At 25.9% G+C, this 18,898-nt stretch overlaps 2 protein-coding genes across 4 annotated transcripts; both read left to right on the top strand.

Annotated features, from left to right (window-relative positions):
• Positions 1 to 4,963: 4,963 nt before the first annotated feature.
• Cdk9 (Cyclin-dependent kinase 9) lies at positions 4,964 to 11,145 on the top strand. 2 transcript variants are annotated; one of them, XM_083091095.1, is made up of 7 exons: positions 4,964 to 5,147; positions 7,460 to 7,544; positions 8,341 to 8,431; positions 8,925 to 9,091; positions 9,415 to 9,653; positions 9,750 to 9,897; positions 10,754 to 11,145. In XM_083091095.1, exons 1-7 carry the CDS (start codon positions 5,041 to 5,043, stop codon positions 11,060 to 11,062), a joined length of 1,146 nt encoding a protein of 381 aa, XP_082947221.1. In that variant the 5' UTR covers positions 4,964 to 5,040; the 3' UTR covers positions 11,063 to 11,145. The 2 variants fall into 2 exon arrangements, with proteins under 2 accessions (XP_082947221.1, XP_082947222.1); XM_083091096.1 differs by lacking the exons at positions 4,964 to 5,147; positions 7,460 to 7,544 and adding an exon at positions 7,797 to 7,960.
• Positions 11,146 to 12,350: 1,205 nt separating this feature from the next.
• Positions 12,351 to 18,795, top strand: LOC145967549 (protein phosphatase 1L). Of its 2 annotated transcripts, XM_083092544.1 has the most exons (9): positions 12,351 to 12,562; positions 13,342 to 13,382; positions 13,457 to 13,699; positions 13,830 to 14,027; positions 14,678 to 14,974; positions 17,015 to 17,174; positions 17,516 to 17,646; positions 18,042 to 18,349; positions 18,638 to 18,795. In XM_083092544.1, exons 2-9 carry the CDS (start codon positions 13,371 to 13,373, stop codon positions 18,723 to 18,725), a joined length of 1,437 nt encoding a protein of 478 aa, XP_082948670.1. In that variant the 5' UTR covers positions 12,351 to 12,562; positions 13,342 to 13,370; the 3' UTR covers positions 18,726 to 18,795. The 2 variants fall into 2 exon arrangements, with proteins under 2 accessions (XP_082948670.1, XP_082948669.1); XM_083092543.1 differs by lacking the exon at positions 13,342 to 13,382 and having other exon boundaries at positions 12,352 to 12,562.
• Positions 18,796 to 18,898: the final 103 nt, after the last annotated feature.

The raw sequence follows: 18,898 nt of genomic DNA, 5'->3' as shown, positions 1-18,898 counted from the left end.
ATTAGAATCCTTTAATAGGGTTGTTAGGGCTATTAAGTAAGATTCATTCTTTCTTTTAATATTCCAATAATCCTAGGGGTAAATTAAAATTATTTTAATTAAGTTAAATTTATTTTTAAAAACGTTGTTAAAATAAATATAACATGTTTTAAAAATAAAAATGTTTTAAAAGTGAAATTTAAATTATCAAAATTATTTTGAGAAATATTAAAGAAATTGCATAATTATTAACGTTTAAGAAATCTTAACATGTTATATTTTATATTAAAACTTAAAAATATATGTGTATTAAATCAAATATAATATTAAATCCAAATGTTAATGCTATCAATATCAAATTATTATATCGATGTTATTAAATATTTCAATAAATGGAATATTATTATTTGATATTGATAGCATCATAAATTTGTAAATTGTAAATTGTAAATTATAAATAGTTATAATTGTATTTTAATTATAATCTAACATTGATATTTTAATTGTAAAATACAATACAATTATGACTATAATTATATTATATGAAATTGTATTTACGATTGTAAATTCTTATGTAAATTACACGAAAAATGATCGAAAGTATACGTATAATGATTACATAATAGTAATTAACATAATAGTAATTCATTAAATTAAAGTATTTGTTTCTGTAGTATATATTTTTGGAATATTCATAAAAGAGTAACTGTTTGTATTTTCATGTCAAAGAGTCATTAATAAATTCGGAAAATTTTTATATAAAATGTAAAAATTCGATGCTAAATTAATGATTAAATATAAGCATTATAAAATTTGACGGACGCCTTCGTTACAGAATCGCGAGTCAATTATTATAAATTTAATGACATGCTTTCCGTTAGCTTTATTTATTTATGAATTCCATACAGCGCGGAACTGAATATTCTTAAAATAAATTATTAAATTATGATTGCGAAAATACCGTGTTCTTTCCGCGTTCTTTTCGCGTCCTTATACAAGATTATCATTTTAACAGAAGAATTTTATCGCTGTCCCTCTCGTCAGATAATATTCCTAAATATTGCTAATTAAATATAAAGAAATGTCGAATAAGAGAGTGAAGATTCGATAAGATTCGTGATAAATCAACGATTAAATATTAACTTCACAAAATTTAACGATTACCTTATATTATAGAATCGCGAGTTAATTATTATGAATTTAATAATTTATTTTTCCAGTTATATTTGTATTTATGAATTTTTTTTTTCGTATCGGAAAATATTCATAAATAAATTAATAAATTACCGTTGCAAAAACACCGTGTTTTTTTCGCGTTCTTTTTCGCGTTCTTAAACGAGATTGTCGTTTTAATAAAAGAGTTATCATTGTTCCTTCCGTTAAATAAACTTTAATGAAAGTTGCGTGGCTCGTACCGCCGAGGAGTCAAAACGATTTTCATCATGAAGAATTATTTCTCACCGGTTCTTGTGAGATCCATTCGCGACGTCTAGTTCGGTGCCCTGTTAAAAATTGGGAATTTTTATTGTAAGATTGAAGGAACTAATCTCAGGTTTTCCTGGCAATTTCCGAAAGCAATGATTTCGGTAGTAATTCAACGACGATACGCTTCTTTAACGTCGAATTAATTTAAATAATATATATTTAGATGAGAGAAATGTATCTCTTCTTTTCTTCGTTAAAAATGTTCTATCATTACTAGGATTGGTATTATTATTGTCTATATATATAATGCCAGAAAGATTTAATAGTAGATTAAATATGGATATAGCGTTGTGTATAAATTTTAGTTTTTCAAGTAATTTCATATTGTAATTAATTTGTATAAATTTTTTGATAAAAATGATTACGATCGAATATATTTTTAATTAATATAATTTGTCTCTTTTGAAAAATTATTTCTAGGTGCTGGGGATATTAACATTAATTTTTAGTTTCTTTTAAGAAACTATTTGCAGTTATTGGACATCCATCGCCATTTTGAAATATTAGTTTTTAGGTATATACCATTTTATATATATGTATAATAAAATACATGCACAAATTCACGTATCCAAAATATTTTTATAATTTTTAATAATGTTATATATTATATGTACGCGAAATTATACATGAATGTTACATAAAATGTGCGAATACTTAAAAATTTCGAGACAAATCGAATGGGTACCCCTATATCAGTAAGATATTGATTAAAAGAAAAGAAATTATTAATTTAAACGTTATAAGAATAAGAATCTAGAGAATTAATCCAGAATTAATTGTTTAAAATTATTTGATTTATTTTATTTTGCACATTGTTCGAATTGAAATTTTTTAAATCTTGATGATATCGGATTCGATTCGTCTCGCGCGCGCGAACGGTACCCCAAATTATATGTGTTCGCACATTTAACACAAACTCTAATAATGCATGTATTTTATTATTTATAAATATAATCGTTCGTAATCACATTTCAATAAAAAAGGTCGTTATATCCATTTAATTTTCAATAAAGAAATATATTTCTTAATAATGGAAGAACATGTTTTTTGATGTGCATATCAATTTCGTGAATTGAAGATAATGACGAGGGATAATTGTCATTGATTTATTATTGAAATCATTGCTATCGGGAATAGTCCGGAAGATCCAGGATTCGTACCTCCTACAGTGAAGCTCCCGACGTTCAATGGATCACTTAACTTTTCTTCGCAGATTGATTTTGCGAAATCTGATGTAGAAACAAAATGTTAATCGTTCTCCATTTTTGAGATCGCTCCTCTTTTTATCGGATTACCGGTATGTCACTCGCGTATCTGAATCGCGCAATTGAATATTCTAAATATTATCGATTTATTTATTCGTCGCGTTTTATCGCGAATTTTAAATCACGATTTATCTTATAAAAATTCGCAAGTAAATCGGTCGGTGAATTGCATATTCACAAACATTACAGACCTCAAATGTTTGTCGAAATATTTTCGATTTTCTATATTTACGTGATAATAATTATATCGCGCACGTGTCTATTGTGAGCTTCGATTATTATATTATAAAAATTATACGTATCGCGATCAAATATTCCGCATATTATCGACTTATATTTATTATCGTGTTTTCTCGTGAATTCGAGTCGCGATTTATCTTATAAAGATTCACAATTGACTCAGACAGTGAGTACTGTATTCGTAAATATTACAGTCATCAAATTGTCTGTCAAAATATCGTCGCATTTACGTGATAATTATATCGCGTGCGATTATAATGTCTATTGAGGCGCTTCGATTATTATATTATAAAAGGTATACATATCACAATCGGATATTCCGAATATTATCGATTTATTTATTCGTCGCGTTTTCTCGGGAATTTTAAATCGCGATTTATTTAGTAATTTAATTGTTGATTTCGAAGTTTATTCTATCTTTTCATTTTGAATATCTCCTTTGATAATCTATACAAAATGCGCCAGTAATGCAAATACTTTTTTTTACAATCGAAGAAACGATCAATAATTTTATTAATGACTCTTTTGATCACGATTATTTACGTTATATAAAACTTATTAAATTCTATTATTGCATATCTATTATTAATAATAAATGTCGCGTAATTAATCTTCGCTGATCAGTCTCGTCTGAATTATGTAAAAATTTTTAGTAAATTTTATATTATACGTATATTTTGGACATTTTCGTGTAATAAATTATTTTGTATTAAATTTCGAATTATATTTTATATTAAATTTGTATTATATTTTGTCATATATTTTGTAATATGTATTTAGTATAAAAATATTATGCATAAAAATATTATATTAAGCATAAAAATATTATGTTGGTATGAAAATTATAATAAAAATATATAAAAATAATGTTAGCTATATTAAAATGGAACATATGAATTCTTTATATTTTATATAAAGGAAGAGACTTAAAATATTTTGCAACATTTATATTTTTCGAGTCTTAATTATAAAAACTTCAGAAGAATCAGTGATTAATTTGACAAATTCTATACATGTATTAATAATTAAATTTTTAAATAATTTAAAAAATGATTGATAAATATCAAAGATCAGTTTACTGCTAATTAAGAAGATTTATAGAAATACGGTTAAAAATGTTTTCAATCCACAGCAGGCATTTTGTGTTTTGTAAATAAAAAGATATAAATATGACAATGAATATAGAAAAATATTTATTTCATCTTTGAATATTACAGTATCTTTTGTGATTGAATAATTTATTTACTATCAATTTACATACATAAGTATCTTGTTATATAGCATTGGTGCTACCGGCATTTCGTGCACATAGCACGGAACAAAACCAGAAATTGTGCACATTATATATTATCCTCTGAGAACATTCATGGACATTGGCTTTGTAGTTCATGTCCACGTTTTCAATGTCCATAGAGGGAGTATCGCTTTCAGGGATCACCTAAAAGCAGGCCATGACATCTCTCAGTCTTCTCTCTGATAATAAGGATATCTTATTTGTTTTCTTACGGGATCTTCTATGGGAGAAAACAGGGAAATAATATAAGTTTCTAACAAACTTATTAAGATTAAAACTGTAAAATAAATAAAAAAAAATAAAATTAAAATAAATAAAAAATAAAAATTTTGGAATAAAATAAATTAAAATAAATTAAATAAACTTATTAATTATTTATTTGCTGCTCTACAGCCGAATTTTTCTTGGTAATATAGTCAGAACACGAATGTCATCGTTCTTCAATATTGAAGTCACTTGGGCCGGTATTCATAGTCCGTTCTTATATTTAAGATCGTCTTAAGAACCCATTCAACCAATCAATGACCGCATTGCAGCTATTTGATTGGTTGAATGGGTTCTTAAGACGGTCTTAAATATAAGAACGGACTATGAATACCGGCCTTGATCTCGTGACGAAAATTTACCCATAGTTAACCATCTAATAGTTACTTCGTCGATGATAGAGATATTTCTAGTTTAGGTTCCAATCTAAACTATAGGTTTATAGTGACAGAAGAGAGATTCGAGATACAATTGTTTATACTTTTCTCTGATACTTTATACAATTCAACTACAATGAATACGAAGGAAAAAGAGAAATACATCGAGGAATTTGATTTTCCATATTGCGATGAATCTTCGAAGTATGAAAAAGTTGCGAAAATTGGCCAGGGAACTTTTGGGTAAGCACAATCTGTTTTAAAGTCAGGGCCTGAGCAGAATGGCTGCCTTATAATTTTAAGACTATGTTTTATGCCTTAGGTCTTTGTCTTAAGTAACGCACAATACTGTGTGTTATGTCCCGAGTCTTATGTATACGCGAACGTTTGTAAGAAATAAACGTTCGCGTATACATAAGACTCGAGACATAACACACAGTATTGTGCGTTACCTAAGACAAAGACCTAAGGCATAAAACATAGTCTTAAAATCTTAAGGCAGCCATTCTGCTCAGGCCCTCATGTAATAATATTAATGGCCATTTCAACCAACGCCGCTTAACTTTTGGGCCTGAGCAGAATGACTGCCTTATAATTTTAAGACTATGTTTTATGCCTTAGGTCTTTGTCTTAGGTAACGCACAATACTGTGTGTTATGTCTCGAGTCTTGTGTGTACGCGAACGTTTGTAAGAAATAAACGTTCGCATATATATAAGACTCGAGACATAACGCACAGTATTGTGCGTTAGGGCCTGAGCAGAATGGCTGCCTTATAATTTTAAGACTATGTTTTATGCCTTAGGTCTTTGTCTTACATAACGCACAATACTGTGTGTTATGTCTCGAGTCTTATGTATATGCGAACGTTTGTAAGAAATAAACGTTCGCGTATACATAAGACTCGAGACATAACACACAGTATTGTGCGTTACCTAAGACAAAGACTTAAGGCATAAAACATAGTCTTAAAATTATAAGGCAGCCATTCTGCTCAGGCCCTTACCTAAGACAAAGACTTAAGGCATAAAACATAGTCTTAAAATTATAAGGCAGCCATTCTGCTCAGGCCCTTAAGCTAAGATTAAACGACGTTAATAGAAACAAGCATAAAGGACATAAAATTGTAATATTAAAGGACATTTGTAATTTTCATTTGAAATCACATTTCGATTTCTTTACTAAGCATTCTCCCTCATATGAGCGTATATTTTCAAAGCTATTTTTGCGTCATAAGCTACAGATGTAAGTTATAATTTTTCAATGAAAGGCCATAACCGGGTAAGCACGGCCAATCTGCCCCCACAGGTGTAGGGCTGAAATTTTTTCTGTAAGTTACTATCAATGGAACTTACAATTCCCTAAAATATTAGCCTCGAAACTGCACGTGCTTAAGAGTAAAAAATAATTTTTTTTTTCGAAATTAATTTTTTTCTCCTAAACGGTTCAATGAATCGTTTTGAAAAAAAATATGTAATTTGGGAACAATTGCGCCGCATTAAAAAAAAATTGGGGTCCAAATTCGAGAATAACAACATTGGAAAAAAAAATATTTTAACTTTCAAAATTTTTTTTCAACATCATAGGCGCTTGGTACACCTACCATTTTTCTTTTGTAATATTTTTGAGCATTAATCTACAACATATATTTTCTATAAATCGATCAAAGGGGTAGACGATAGTTAAATGGAGTAATAAATTTTTAATATTTTTTTTCTCATAAATGGTTCGATGGATCATTATAAAAAAAAATATGTTTTAGATACTATAAAGTCACATTCATGAAAAAATTGAGATGAATGTTGAATAATAATTACATTGAAAAAGAAATATTTTAGATTTTCACAATTTTTTTTCAATATAATAGACTGCTTCAACACCTATCCGATTTTTTTTAAATATGATTGACTAATCAAAAAGAAATTTTTATTTCTTTTCTTTGCATTCTATAGATTGGTCAAACAATACTCTATTTCAAGGAGTAAACTTTAGAATACAATATTGTAACTTAATCATCATCATAGGATTGAATGAATAAGTTAATTTACATTGTTGACATTTTTTTATGACTATTACTTACACTTTGAAGTTTATATTATTTGTGACATTTTGTCCATCCATGAATAGTTTTAAACAGCAATTGCATTGTTTCTTAGATTTTTGTAACTGAGCTTAGACATATGATTAAATGATTATTTAGACTTTATATTATGATATATTTGCTCGCTTGAAGTGCTGATCAATTTTATTTATTTTATAACCATTCTTTGCTTTCTACTCTATCCTACGAGCTGTTGCTTAGTACTAATACAGTCTGAACTTATAAATTCTTGATTATTATCTTTTAAATTTTTTTACATAAAAATAATTTATATTTTAATAATTGATATTTTAAAAATTTATATTAATTTGAATAATAATAAATTTTTTGGAACTATAAAGAAAGATTATACATCCTTTTATTGTATTATAAATATATATTAAATGTAACTTTTTTATATTTTATGTAATATATATTTTATATTATGTAATATAATATACTTGATTGTTTTATAGAGAAGTGTTTAAAGCCAGAGACAAGAAAACAAATAAGAAGTTTGTTGCAATGAAGAAAGTACTAATGGATAATGAAAAAGAAGGGGTGAGTTTTTTTATATTATATAACATAATTCAACAAACAATTTTTTAACGATACAAGAACTAATTATATTAGGTATAATATTCTTTCTTTATTTGAATATATTTTATTATAAAGCTCAGTGTTTTTACTCATTTGTATTGATGTAATTGTTTAATGTGATTGTAGTTGTTTGATGTAAAATATATAACTTTATTTAATATCTCTTAAATAAATTTTGTAATTTATTTTACATATTGTTCTCTATATACAAGGTAGGGCATTTGAAGGATTAAAAGGATTTTTCTTTGAAACTTTATGTACAAGAAACGTTCCAGACAAAATTCATAGAATATTGAGAGAAATAGAAGTTCATATCTTAAATTTCAACTGAGATTTTCCAAAGTCATATGAGGATTCTTCGTATAGTCGATGTAAAAGTTACGTATAAGAGGGGAATAAAAATTAAATAGTTTACAAGATATTTATATTTATTTTAATTTGACATATATATATATATATATATATATATATATATATATATATAATTTTATATAAACTATATAATATTATGTCAAATTAAAATAAATATCTGATAAAATATTTTTTATCTTACCTCAATATTTTTATGCATAAAGTAATGAGAGGAATGTATGAGTATAAAGAAAACAGTTTTTAAAAAATTGTTTTTATAAGAAAAAATATTAAAATATTAAAAAATAATATTATTTAATATTATTTTTTAATATTTTTTCTTAAAAACGTAAATTAAATATTAATATGCAGCAAACAATTACATATATATAAAATTTTGTTCTAGTTCCCTATTACAGCGTTACGAGAGATAAAAATATTACAATTACTGAAACATGAGAATGTTGTTAATCTTATAGAGATTTGCAGAACACGAGGTAAATAATATACTGTTAATTGTTGATAAACTATAAATATACAGATGTACATATTTGGCATTGCAACACTGTATTGTTTGATATTGTATTATATAATATATGTTATGTTTAATGATATGCATATATTAATGGTATATTAAAAATATGAATTTTAATTAAAAAATAATTTTTTTTTCTATGAGGGATTTTGATATCTTCTGTTGTTTAAGAATAAGAAAATAAAAATAAAAAGTTGAATTTGCTAAAAGGTTGATTTTACTTCTTCGAAATGAGCATGTGTAATAAATTAAATAAATAGTAGAAACATTTTATTATACTCAAAATATTATAAATTTTCTTTTTTTTTTATGTTTGTTCTTATTTAGAGAAATTGTCTTTGTTTATAGAAGTAATCACATTACTAAATATATTAACATTATTTGTTGGTATTAAAAACTGATTATATTAATATAATTTAAAATTTTTAAAATTTTTATAATATATATGTTTTCAGCAACTCAATACAATCGGTATCGTTCTACCTTTTATCTAATATTCGATTTTTGTGAACATGACTTGGCTGGCTTGTTGTCAAATGTAAATGTAAAATTTAGTTTAGGAGAGATAAAAAAAGTTATGCAACAGTTATTAAATGGTCTTTATTACATACATAGTAATAAGGTAAGAAATTATATTATTATATCATTTATTAGCAACATTTATCATAGTAACAAATATATATGATATTTATTATATAACAAAATAATAAAATTTTAAAATTATATATCGACAATTAATTTAATATAATTATCTTTTAATGAATTAATTTATTATAATTATAATAATAGTAATATTAATAAATAATAACTGTTATTTAATAATCAATGATACTGATACATAATAGTAACAATAATAATGATGATAAAAATAGTGTTGATATTTATTATATATTATTGTCAGGATAAAGTATAATAATGATAATAATGTATTATTTTGTATTCTAGATTTTACATAGGGATATGAAAGCTGCTAATGTTCTAATAACGAAAAATGGTGTTCTAAAATTAGCTGATTTTGGTTTGGCACGAGCATTTAGTGCAAAAAATGGCCATTCGAATCGTTATACAAACCGAGTTGTTACTCTTTGGTACCGGCCGCCTGAACTTCTACTCGGTGATAGGAATTATGGACCTCCTGTAGATTTGTGGGGTGCTGGCTGTATAATGGCAGAAATGTGGACAAGGCATGTATATAATAGTATTCTTTGTAAATATATGTTACATAATTCTTATATGTGCATTGCATAATTATACAAATATACTTTTTATAAAATCTATAGGTCTCCTATAATGCAAGGTAATACTGAGCAGCAACAGCTTATATTGATCTCGCAATTATGTGGTTCAATAACGACTGAAGTTTGGCCTGGAGTTGAAAACCTAGATTTGTTTAATAAGATGGATCTTCCTAAAGGACAAAAACGAAAGGTAAAGAGTCAGCAAAACTCTTTATACATGTATATATATATATATATATATATATATATATATATATATATATATATATATATATATAAATACACATATAAAGGGTATAATAATATATTAACATGCAGCGCTATAGATAAAAATCTAGTCATTTAGATAGAAAGAAGAAACAATCTTTAGCAAGAACTTCAAACTCAAAATTTAAACTCTGACATAAACTTCGTTTTAAACTAACAAGGAAAGAATTGCTTAGAAGACCATATTAAAATTATTCTTCGCCGATTTTGATTTTAAATATGTTAAAAATTAAGTTAAAGATAAAATGTACACATTCTTAGATAAATAGATAGAAAAATTTTATTTCTCTTACCTTTGGATTTTTTAAATCAAAGAGGGATATTTTCTGTGAGTAAAAATTGGAACTAACATCACTATAAGAATTCAATTACAGAAAAAAAGATTAATACTATAATAAATATTGTGATTGCTTTATAACATATGTATCAGTATCCAACGATTCACACTAGTCTTTTTAGCATATATTATTTTAGTTTTGATTTATATGTTTATATAAGTTTTTCAGTGTGATAACAAGTATCTATATAAGCATTTGCTAAATGCAATGTTTTTCGGTAATAATTAAAGAAGCATTTCTTTTTTATTTTTTTTTCATTTTCCTTTGCGTTTTCATTAGTATTTTATATGTATTATATGAATATTCACACACACACATTTATTGTAACAGAAACATCGTGTTATATTCAGTTGTATATAATTTTAGTTTTAAATATATTTCTATATAAATAAATTTCTGTAATTTTATTGTAATGATTTTTATTGTTATGATTTTATATAGGTGAAGGATAGATTAAAGCCATATCTGAAAGATCCTTACGCTTGCGACTTGTTGGACAAACTCTTAATTCTTGATCCTAGCAAAAGATGTGATTCTGACTCAGCGCTCAATCATGATTTTTTCTGGACTGATCCAATGCCGTGCGATCTCAGCAAAATGTTGGCACAACACACTCAGAGTATGTTTGAATATCTGGCACCGCCAAGACGACCTGGTCATATGCGTCATCCGCACCATCAAGTACCTGGAGGACCAACTAAGCCTAGTTCTAGCATGGCTGAAAGTGGATACCAAGATCGCGTTTTTTAGTACATTTTATTCCAATATATATAATGTAATATATATTTTATATATGTACACATATATATATATATAAATTTTATACCAGATTATCGCGTAGTTATAATTTTTTCCATCTTGTGTGTGACGTTTAGTATAATTTTAATCTAGTTATTAAATATATTTTTTTTCTCTTATATGTATTATATAGAGTATTCTAAATAAAATAATAATGCTCAATAATCCATAAGCAGTTAATGTTAAAAAAAAAATCATTTAAATTAAAGTTGTAGAATATAAGGAAGAAACTGAGTATGATGTTATCGCTATTTTAACGCTTTATATTTTAGTGTACATTTAAATAGATAAAGTATAACAATTTTTTGTTTTATATAGAAAAAAAGGCTTTCAATATAATTTTAATGAATTAAAAATTAAAAAATATAAATCAATTATTAATTTAATATTTATAGTTTCTTTGTATTTTGAATACACTATTATTTTTAATCGTGTAAAGATAATTTCATTTAAAAAATTAATATTTTCATTTTTTCTCAAAAAAAAAAAAGAAAAGAAACGTGTTCATAATTCTTTTTTAAACAATCATGTTTTTTTTAGATCAATTGATTCTTATTATTTTGTACATAAAAATATTAAAGTAGTAAAAAGTGAATATTTTATAGTTTATGAAAAATTATATCAAAGTATCAAATATCTCTTAAACTATTCAGCCTTTGAACCATCCTATTTTTATAACCTTTTATGTCGAATATTAGGTGCTTTCCATTTACATCAAAACTCAGATAAATCTCACTTCTGTTTTTCTTCAACATTCATGTTAATCTATTGTGAGAAATCAAATTTTACAAAAAAATTAACGATTCCCTTTAAAAAAATTTACTTTTACGTGGCTGTGAAAAATGTAGTTAAAATTAAGTTAAAATTCAAGATTATTTAACTTTTTCCTTTCTTAAAATCCTATAATTTTGTCTAAAACATTTTTTGTACGATGTCAAGTTTAGGAAAGAATTTTGTAACATTTTATGTGACACCCTATATATTCTGCCCAATTGGAAATGGCTGTCCTCGCTTCACTTTTATCATCAAAATTAGTGTCTATGGCCGGTATTCATAGTCCGTTCTTATATTTAAGATCGTCTTAAGAACCCATTCAACCAATCAATGACCGCATTGCAGCTATTTGATTGGTTGAATGGGTTCTTAAGACGATCTTAAATATAAGAACGGACTATGAATACCGGCCTATGTGTGTGTGATTTAAGTAATAATATTTAATAGAAATCTGAATTTCAATTTTAAATACGCCTTTATCTGTTTACGATCAAGTGGATAGACCTTTAATATCGCTAATCCAGTGCTCAGTGCCAGTATTAGTGAAGAAAAAATCCAGCTATTTAATACATATCCAGCTGTTCAATATAGACAATATAGATTTAGTACATACAAGAATAATTCAGAATTCATTCAAATATTATGGATGACGAGCTTGAAGATCTAATTCTATATCAGGTAAAGAAATAATATTACATAAAAATGTTTAAAAAGTAAATTTAAAAACTTTCTAAAAAATTTTATTGTGTTATATCATAATGTTGCAATATACTATATTTTAGTTTAACTTTAAAATTCTTTAAAATAAAGTTTTACATAAATATTTTTTATATAATGACTTTAAATACTCCAATTTTTATTAACTATCTCAATTAAGCATTCAAAATTATTCGTCTATATTATATTAAGTATCTGGATTAAGCAAACCTAACTTAAGGAGTTACTATTCTTATATATATTTTAGGTTATAGTCTTATATTTAGTATAGATTAAAAAAAAATAAATTCCTTTAAATTAAGAAATGTAAGTAAATAAATTTGTGAGTCATAAGCAGATAACTCAATAGGCAATTAGCAGATAGTTAATTATTTTTTAATTAACTTATGCTGCAAGAGATAGCATATCAGCATATCTTTAATAAGAATGTAATAATTTAATATAAATATCAAATTATTTTCATTTTAAAATCATTTATAAACGTATATAAAATTTAAATTTCAAATTAAAAATTTCTTTTTTAATAACAATTTTTAAAAGTTAGAAAATTAGGAGTCCCTGATAAATCTTTTCATATATATATAAATTGATCTTGTTTTTCTGGACACATTAAGATATTTCATATTAAAAATTTTTCAATACAGTAAAAAATATTTTTTTTATTTACATTTTTCACATACATATAAAAAAGTCCACATTTTACATTAATAAACAAATATATCTGTATCATTAATTTTCAGATGCATTTTATAAAAAAAAGAGAGAGAGTATGTGTACATGTGTATGTGTGTGCGTTTTTTTGATATTAAATTATCTAAATTATTTAAAAATCTAAATTGTTTATAATTCACACAGACTTATACATCACACATGAAGCTTATGTCGAAGTTTGCTGTGAGCATTCCCTCCGGGTTAAATGCTGGGATTAACAGTCCATTAAGTTATCTCTATAAAATTATGCGAATTTATGCTTTGAAACCAGAAGTGCTTGTTTGCGGTATGATTCTGGCAATTATTTTATTTTATATACAAGCTGTGGATATTTGGGCTAAAGCGCTTCTAGGAAGAATTCAATACACTCTGGGACGTACCACTAAGGTATAAATGCATTCTAAGAATATATTATTTACACACACTAAACATTTAAGTTAAAATAATTACAGATAAATATTTGAAGTGAAAAATATTTTCTTCCTTCTTTTTCTATATTGCATATTTCTTTGTGTAGGTATCCAAACTGCAATTCCTAGTTAATGACTCAGTGAATAATGCAGTAAAACTTAGTTGGGAATTAAAACAAGGTCACATCGCAGCATATGCTGTGCAAGGCCATAGGGCTCGGATGGAAGATCGCTTTGTAGTGAATGAAGACGTGAACAATACTGGAGTTTCTTTGTTTGCAGTATTTGATGGCCATGGTGGAGAGGTATTGATTTAGCAGATTGATTTAATTATATTATTTTTATTTTAATATCACATTTTGAAATAGAATAAGATAAATAAAAATAAATTATGAATAAGAAAATAAATAATGGGTGATTAAAAAAGGAACAATAATAATCCACATATATAATATTATGATTAATTATAATAAAGCTCATTTATAAGAGAACAGATCAGCGACACGAGGTACTTATAAAATCTCACTGAACCTAATGTAACATTATAGGACTATTCTTTGAAATTTATTGGTAATTCACTAAGAACAAGTAAAGAGAATGTGAAATAATTCATGATGATATTAAAGAATTCCAAAGTTTCAATTGCATAAATAAATCAGTTGTTAGATAAAACAAGTTCCGATCGAAGTTTCAAGATTCGGACGCTTATACAAGTGATAGAGAAATATATATGGACATTTATCCAAAGAGAATATTTCTCTTATAAGTGAGATTATAATATTGATTTCTTGAAATATTAATGTAATTCTTATAAAAGAATTATATAATATGTAAAATTTTAAATCTTAAAAATAGTTTTTTGTCAGTCTCTGAAAAAAATAATATATAAAAATTGTAAATCACTTTTTTAAATTAAAATATTAAGAGCACAATTCAATTTTATTATTTTGTTTAGTTTGCAGCCAACTATGCTCGTGACAAACTTATCTCTAATATTAATAAAAAGGTTCTTGAATTGAAGAATATGCTGGCTGGCAAAGTACTTACTTCTGAGAATCAATTGACTAAAGATGAACCAGAAAAAAAGAAAGAAGACAATAAGGTAGATGAAAAATCTCCAGAGCAGAAAAGAAAATCTTTTCGTAAAGTTGCAAGTACATCTTTGACAGATGATTGTATGAAAAAAACTATTGAAGTGACTGATTCAGAGTTGCTGAATAAATTGGAGAGTATAACACCGATTACAAGGAAGGTAGAGTAATACAAATGAACAAAATATATAAATTTATTATACATCAAATAGCATCGATGATCTTTTAAGAATGTATATAATCTTATATATAGTAGACTATGTTTTATTGTAATATTTACATATAATATTAACACGCTAAAATATTATAACATAGATTGACACTATTTTGGAAGTAGATAGAATATTTTTAATTTAAATTAGATAGAAATAGTTTATATTTAATTTACTTATATTTTATGCTCCTTGTGGCAGCTTCTCCGAGCGCCTTTGAAAGCATGGCAGCCGACAACACTCGGCGCCTGCCAAATAATCAGTTGGCCACCATAAAATCCGCGCGCGCGAATCGCGCGCTTGCGACTTAAAATCATTCTTTCGTGCAGTTAAAATAAAAATACATAAGAAAGTTAATATGCATTATCCATGCTGTTATACATAAGTTTAATTTTGCGCAATTGTACAACCGAAGAATTGAAGAGTGTTGAAAGAAAAAATGAAGAATTAGCACTGTTAAATATAATAAATAAATGTGGAAGTAAGTTAAATAAAATATGATATAGTTTAAGTATGTTGAAGAATAATTCTGTGAAAGAAAAATACCATTTTTTCAAATTTTTTAAGAAACATGGCTATGACAGAAAAGTAAAAATGTGGACAGAAAGATGCAAGTTCTCGTTTCACAATATATCTCATTGTTATTCTCGGCTCAGCACCAAGCGAGCAGCCAGTAAGTACAATCGAGATGTAACCACATGATCTAAGAACTTGATAGATAAAGCATATATAGTGTAATTAGTGTAATTAGTGAAGTTTATAGTCCATGGTGAAGTTTACATTCGTGTTACATGTCGTTACATCGAAAGCACCAGGATCTTCATGATGAAAAATCTGTAACAAATAGAAATAACAACCGATAGAATCATAACTGCAAAAGATATTTTGGTCTTTGCTCCCATACAATTCAGAGCCCATTGAGTTAACTCTCGTTTGAAAATACAAATCATTGAAAGAGCTCCTAGTCTCATGGAATATAAAAATAAGATGACGCAAGTCGCGGAGTTATGTTTGGCAAATATTTCTACTGCTCTCAATTTGCCGCAGACGTAATAATAAGAGTGTGTAAACTCTGCCTTTGTTGAGAATAAAATTGGACTCGTACAGAGTACACTCAAATTAATACACTGAACGCAGATTGATAAGACACAAACTTGTGTGGCATCCGGAAACATTGTCTGGAGGAGATGAATAAATAGCCCTTTCGAGGATTAATAAAATATTAATATAAGACATCTTTATACATTTTATACATGTGTATTGTAAATATAATTATTATATATATAATAATCTATATCTCCAATAAATACATCTAAAGCAAATGATTAGTTATTTGGCAATCGACAACCTTTTTTTTGGCAACATGCAGAGATAGTGGCTCACACTTTTGATATTTTCTCGGATTTCTCACGCTTTTTATATTTTATACTATAAATAATTTTTTTTACAAAATTGTAGATTTCTTACAAATTGTATAGTTAAATTATATAATGTTAAATATATGAGCTATTCCAAAATTACATGGAATTGATAACTAAATTGCTTAATAAGTATACAAGAGTCGGTAAATTAACAACTGACTAATTCTATACTGTTAAAAATATGTATAATGTTATTTGACATCCAAATAACGTCATTTGATATCAAAATAATATGCTTTATTAACTGGAATGTTCATATGTTTTATAGCGTTTATTTATTTAAGATACTTATTTATTTATGTGAGTGCATATGTATATTTATTCTGCACATCAGAAAATTTATAAAACTCAAGATGTCACATGCACGCGCGTGCATGTGTGTATATTTATAAATTTTATAAAAAATTTTATATTTTTTATTATTAATTAAATATTTTTAACACTCTACATTCTATAAAATAATGTTTTGTAAAAAGAAATTAAATTTACAAATAGATAAATGTGGAAAAAATTTACAAAAATAACTTTATCTTTTTTCTGTTGTGTATTACATTATTTTTATTCATAGGTCAGACCATGCAGACAAAATGAGGAGGAAGTGCCCAAAGTGGACATAATGAAATATCTTGAAGGAAATAAAATTAATTATGGCAAGCTTCTAACAGATGAAGTTCTAGCAGTTGATCGATTGTTGGTAGAAACTGCTAAAAAACATATGGATGTTGCTGGTAATTATTTTTATTTTTCTAAAAATATTCACAAAAAAAATTTTTTATCAATACAAATATTGAACTTTTGATACTAATTATGTTAAGCAAAAATATAATAAATTAGCAGAATATTTCATAAACATTAAAAAATATAAAGGTAGACAATTCACTTACAATAACCATTTAAACCATGAAGAATAATGTTAATCTTTATTCATATACCAAATTTATCATAAAATAAACAAAATATTAACTTTTGAAAACCTAAAATTTTAAAATTAAGAAAAACTGTTATATATTAATGTTTAGAATTGATATCGTTTACTTTCTTTTTCATGTGCATTATTCTCATATTTTAGGCACAACTGCTTTAATTGCTCTTTTGGAAGATAATAAACTAACAATAGCAAATGTTGGAGATTCTAGGGGAGTAATGTGTGATGGAAAAGGCAATGCAATTCCTTTGTCTTTCGACCACAAACCTCAACAAGTATATATTCCTTCTTATAGTCATACATATTTCATACTATCTTAATATATGTGCAACATTGTTTTTCTGCGTACGTGCGTGTGCGCTTGAATTAAAAACTATAACAAGAGATTTAATCATCATTATTATTGAATAATGGACATAGTTATAAAATACTATGATTTTAAAGATTATATTTTATTTTTGATATAAGAGAGAAAGAAAAAATTTATTTCAAATTCAACAAAGAATTAGATATAAAGATTTTGTCAACTATAAATAAATCTGTATAAGATTATGAATAGATTTATGATACAAAGAATACAAAGATATACAAAATATCCTATATATGCAAACATGATATGTATATAGTAATCGTATATTTAAATTATTAGATTAAATTTATTTGTTCTTAGGAAAGAGAAAGGAAAAGAATAAACAAAGCTGGTGGTTTGGTAACTTTTAATGGTGTATGGAGAGTTGCTGGTATATTAGCGACTTCTCGTGCTCTAGGAGATTATCCTTTAAAAGATAAAAAACTCGTCATTGCTGATCCGGACATTTTAACGTTTGATTTGAATGATCATAATCCTATGTTTATAGTACTGGCATCCGATGGCTTATGGGATACATTTTCGAATGAAGAAGCTGTAGCCTTTATTAAAGAGCGTATCAATGAACCACATTTTGGCGCGAAAAGTATTACACTGCAGAGTTTTTACAGGTAAGATATGATTTTATATACAAATCAAGAATTATCTCACTATATTGTTATTTATTCACAGATTTATTATGTCATATTTATTATATTCATAATTAAAAAATTAAGAATATACATGAAAAATATAGAAAGTATAACATTAAATACATATACGATTAAACAAAGAATTATTAAAACTAGAAGAATAACAATTAACCAATCTCTATAATCCATAAATTATCAAATTTGATTAAAAAATAAGAGTGTAATCCATGTACTATATAATCTATTTATGTCATTTATGTTTTATAGAGGGTCTGCGGATAATATTACAGTCGTTGTGATTAATTTGAAGGATCGCAAATACAGCATATCAGAGGCTAAGAAGAACCAATTATAACTTTTACAACAAATATATTTTTTCATTGTAAAATTACAAAGATCTAGTCATAAAATTTATCTAATTTGCATCTTAGTTAATTTATTACAACTCTAACACTGCAAGCATTGGCATTAAAAATCAATAGAATATTATTGAATATATTGTAAAAATTTTTTCATAATTTCTATTTT

This window comes from Camponotus vicinus, unplaced genomic scaffold (genome assembly GCF_025532165.1).
Source record: "Camponotus vicinus isolate PSW18456_S1 unplaced genomic scaffold, iyCamVici1.0 SCAF_2, whole genome shotgun sequence".
Taxonomy (NCBI): Eukaryota; Metazoa; Arthropoda; class Insecta; order Hymenoptera; family Formicidae; genus Camponotus; species Camponotus vicinus.
The sequence above is the reverse complement of the archived record's forward strand: the minus strand, read 5'-3'. Positions and strand labels throughout refer to the sequence as shown.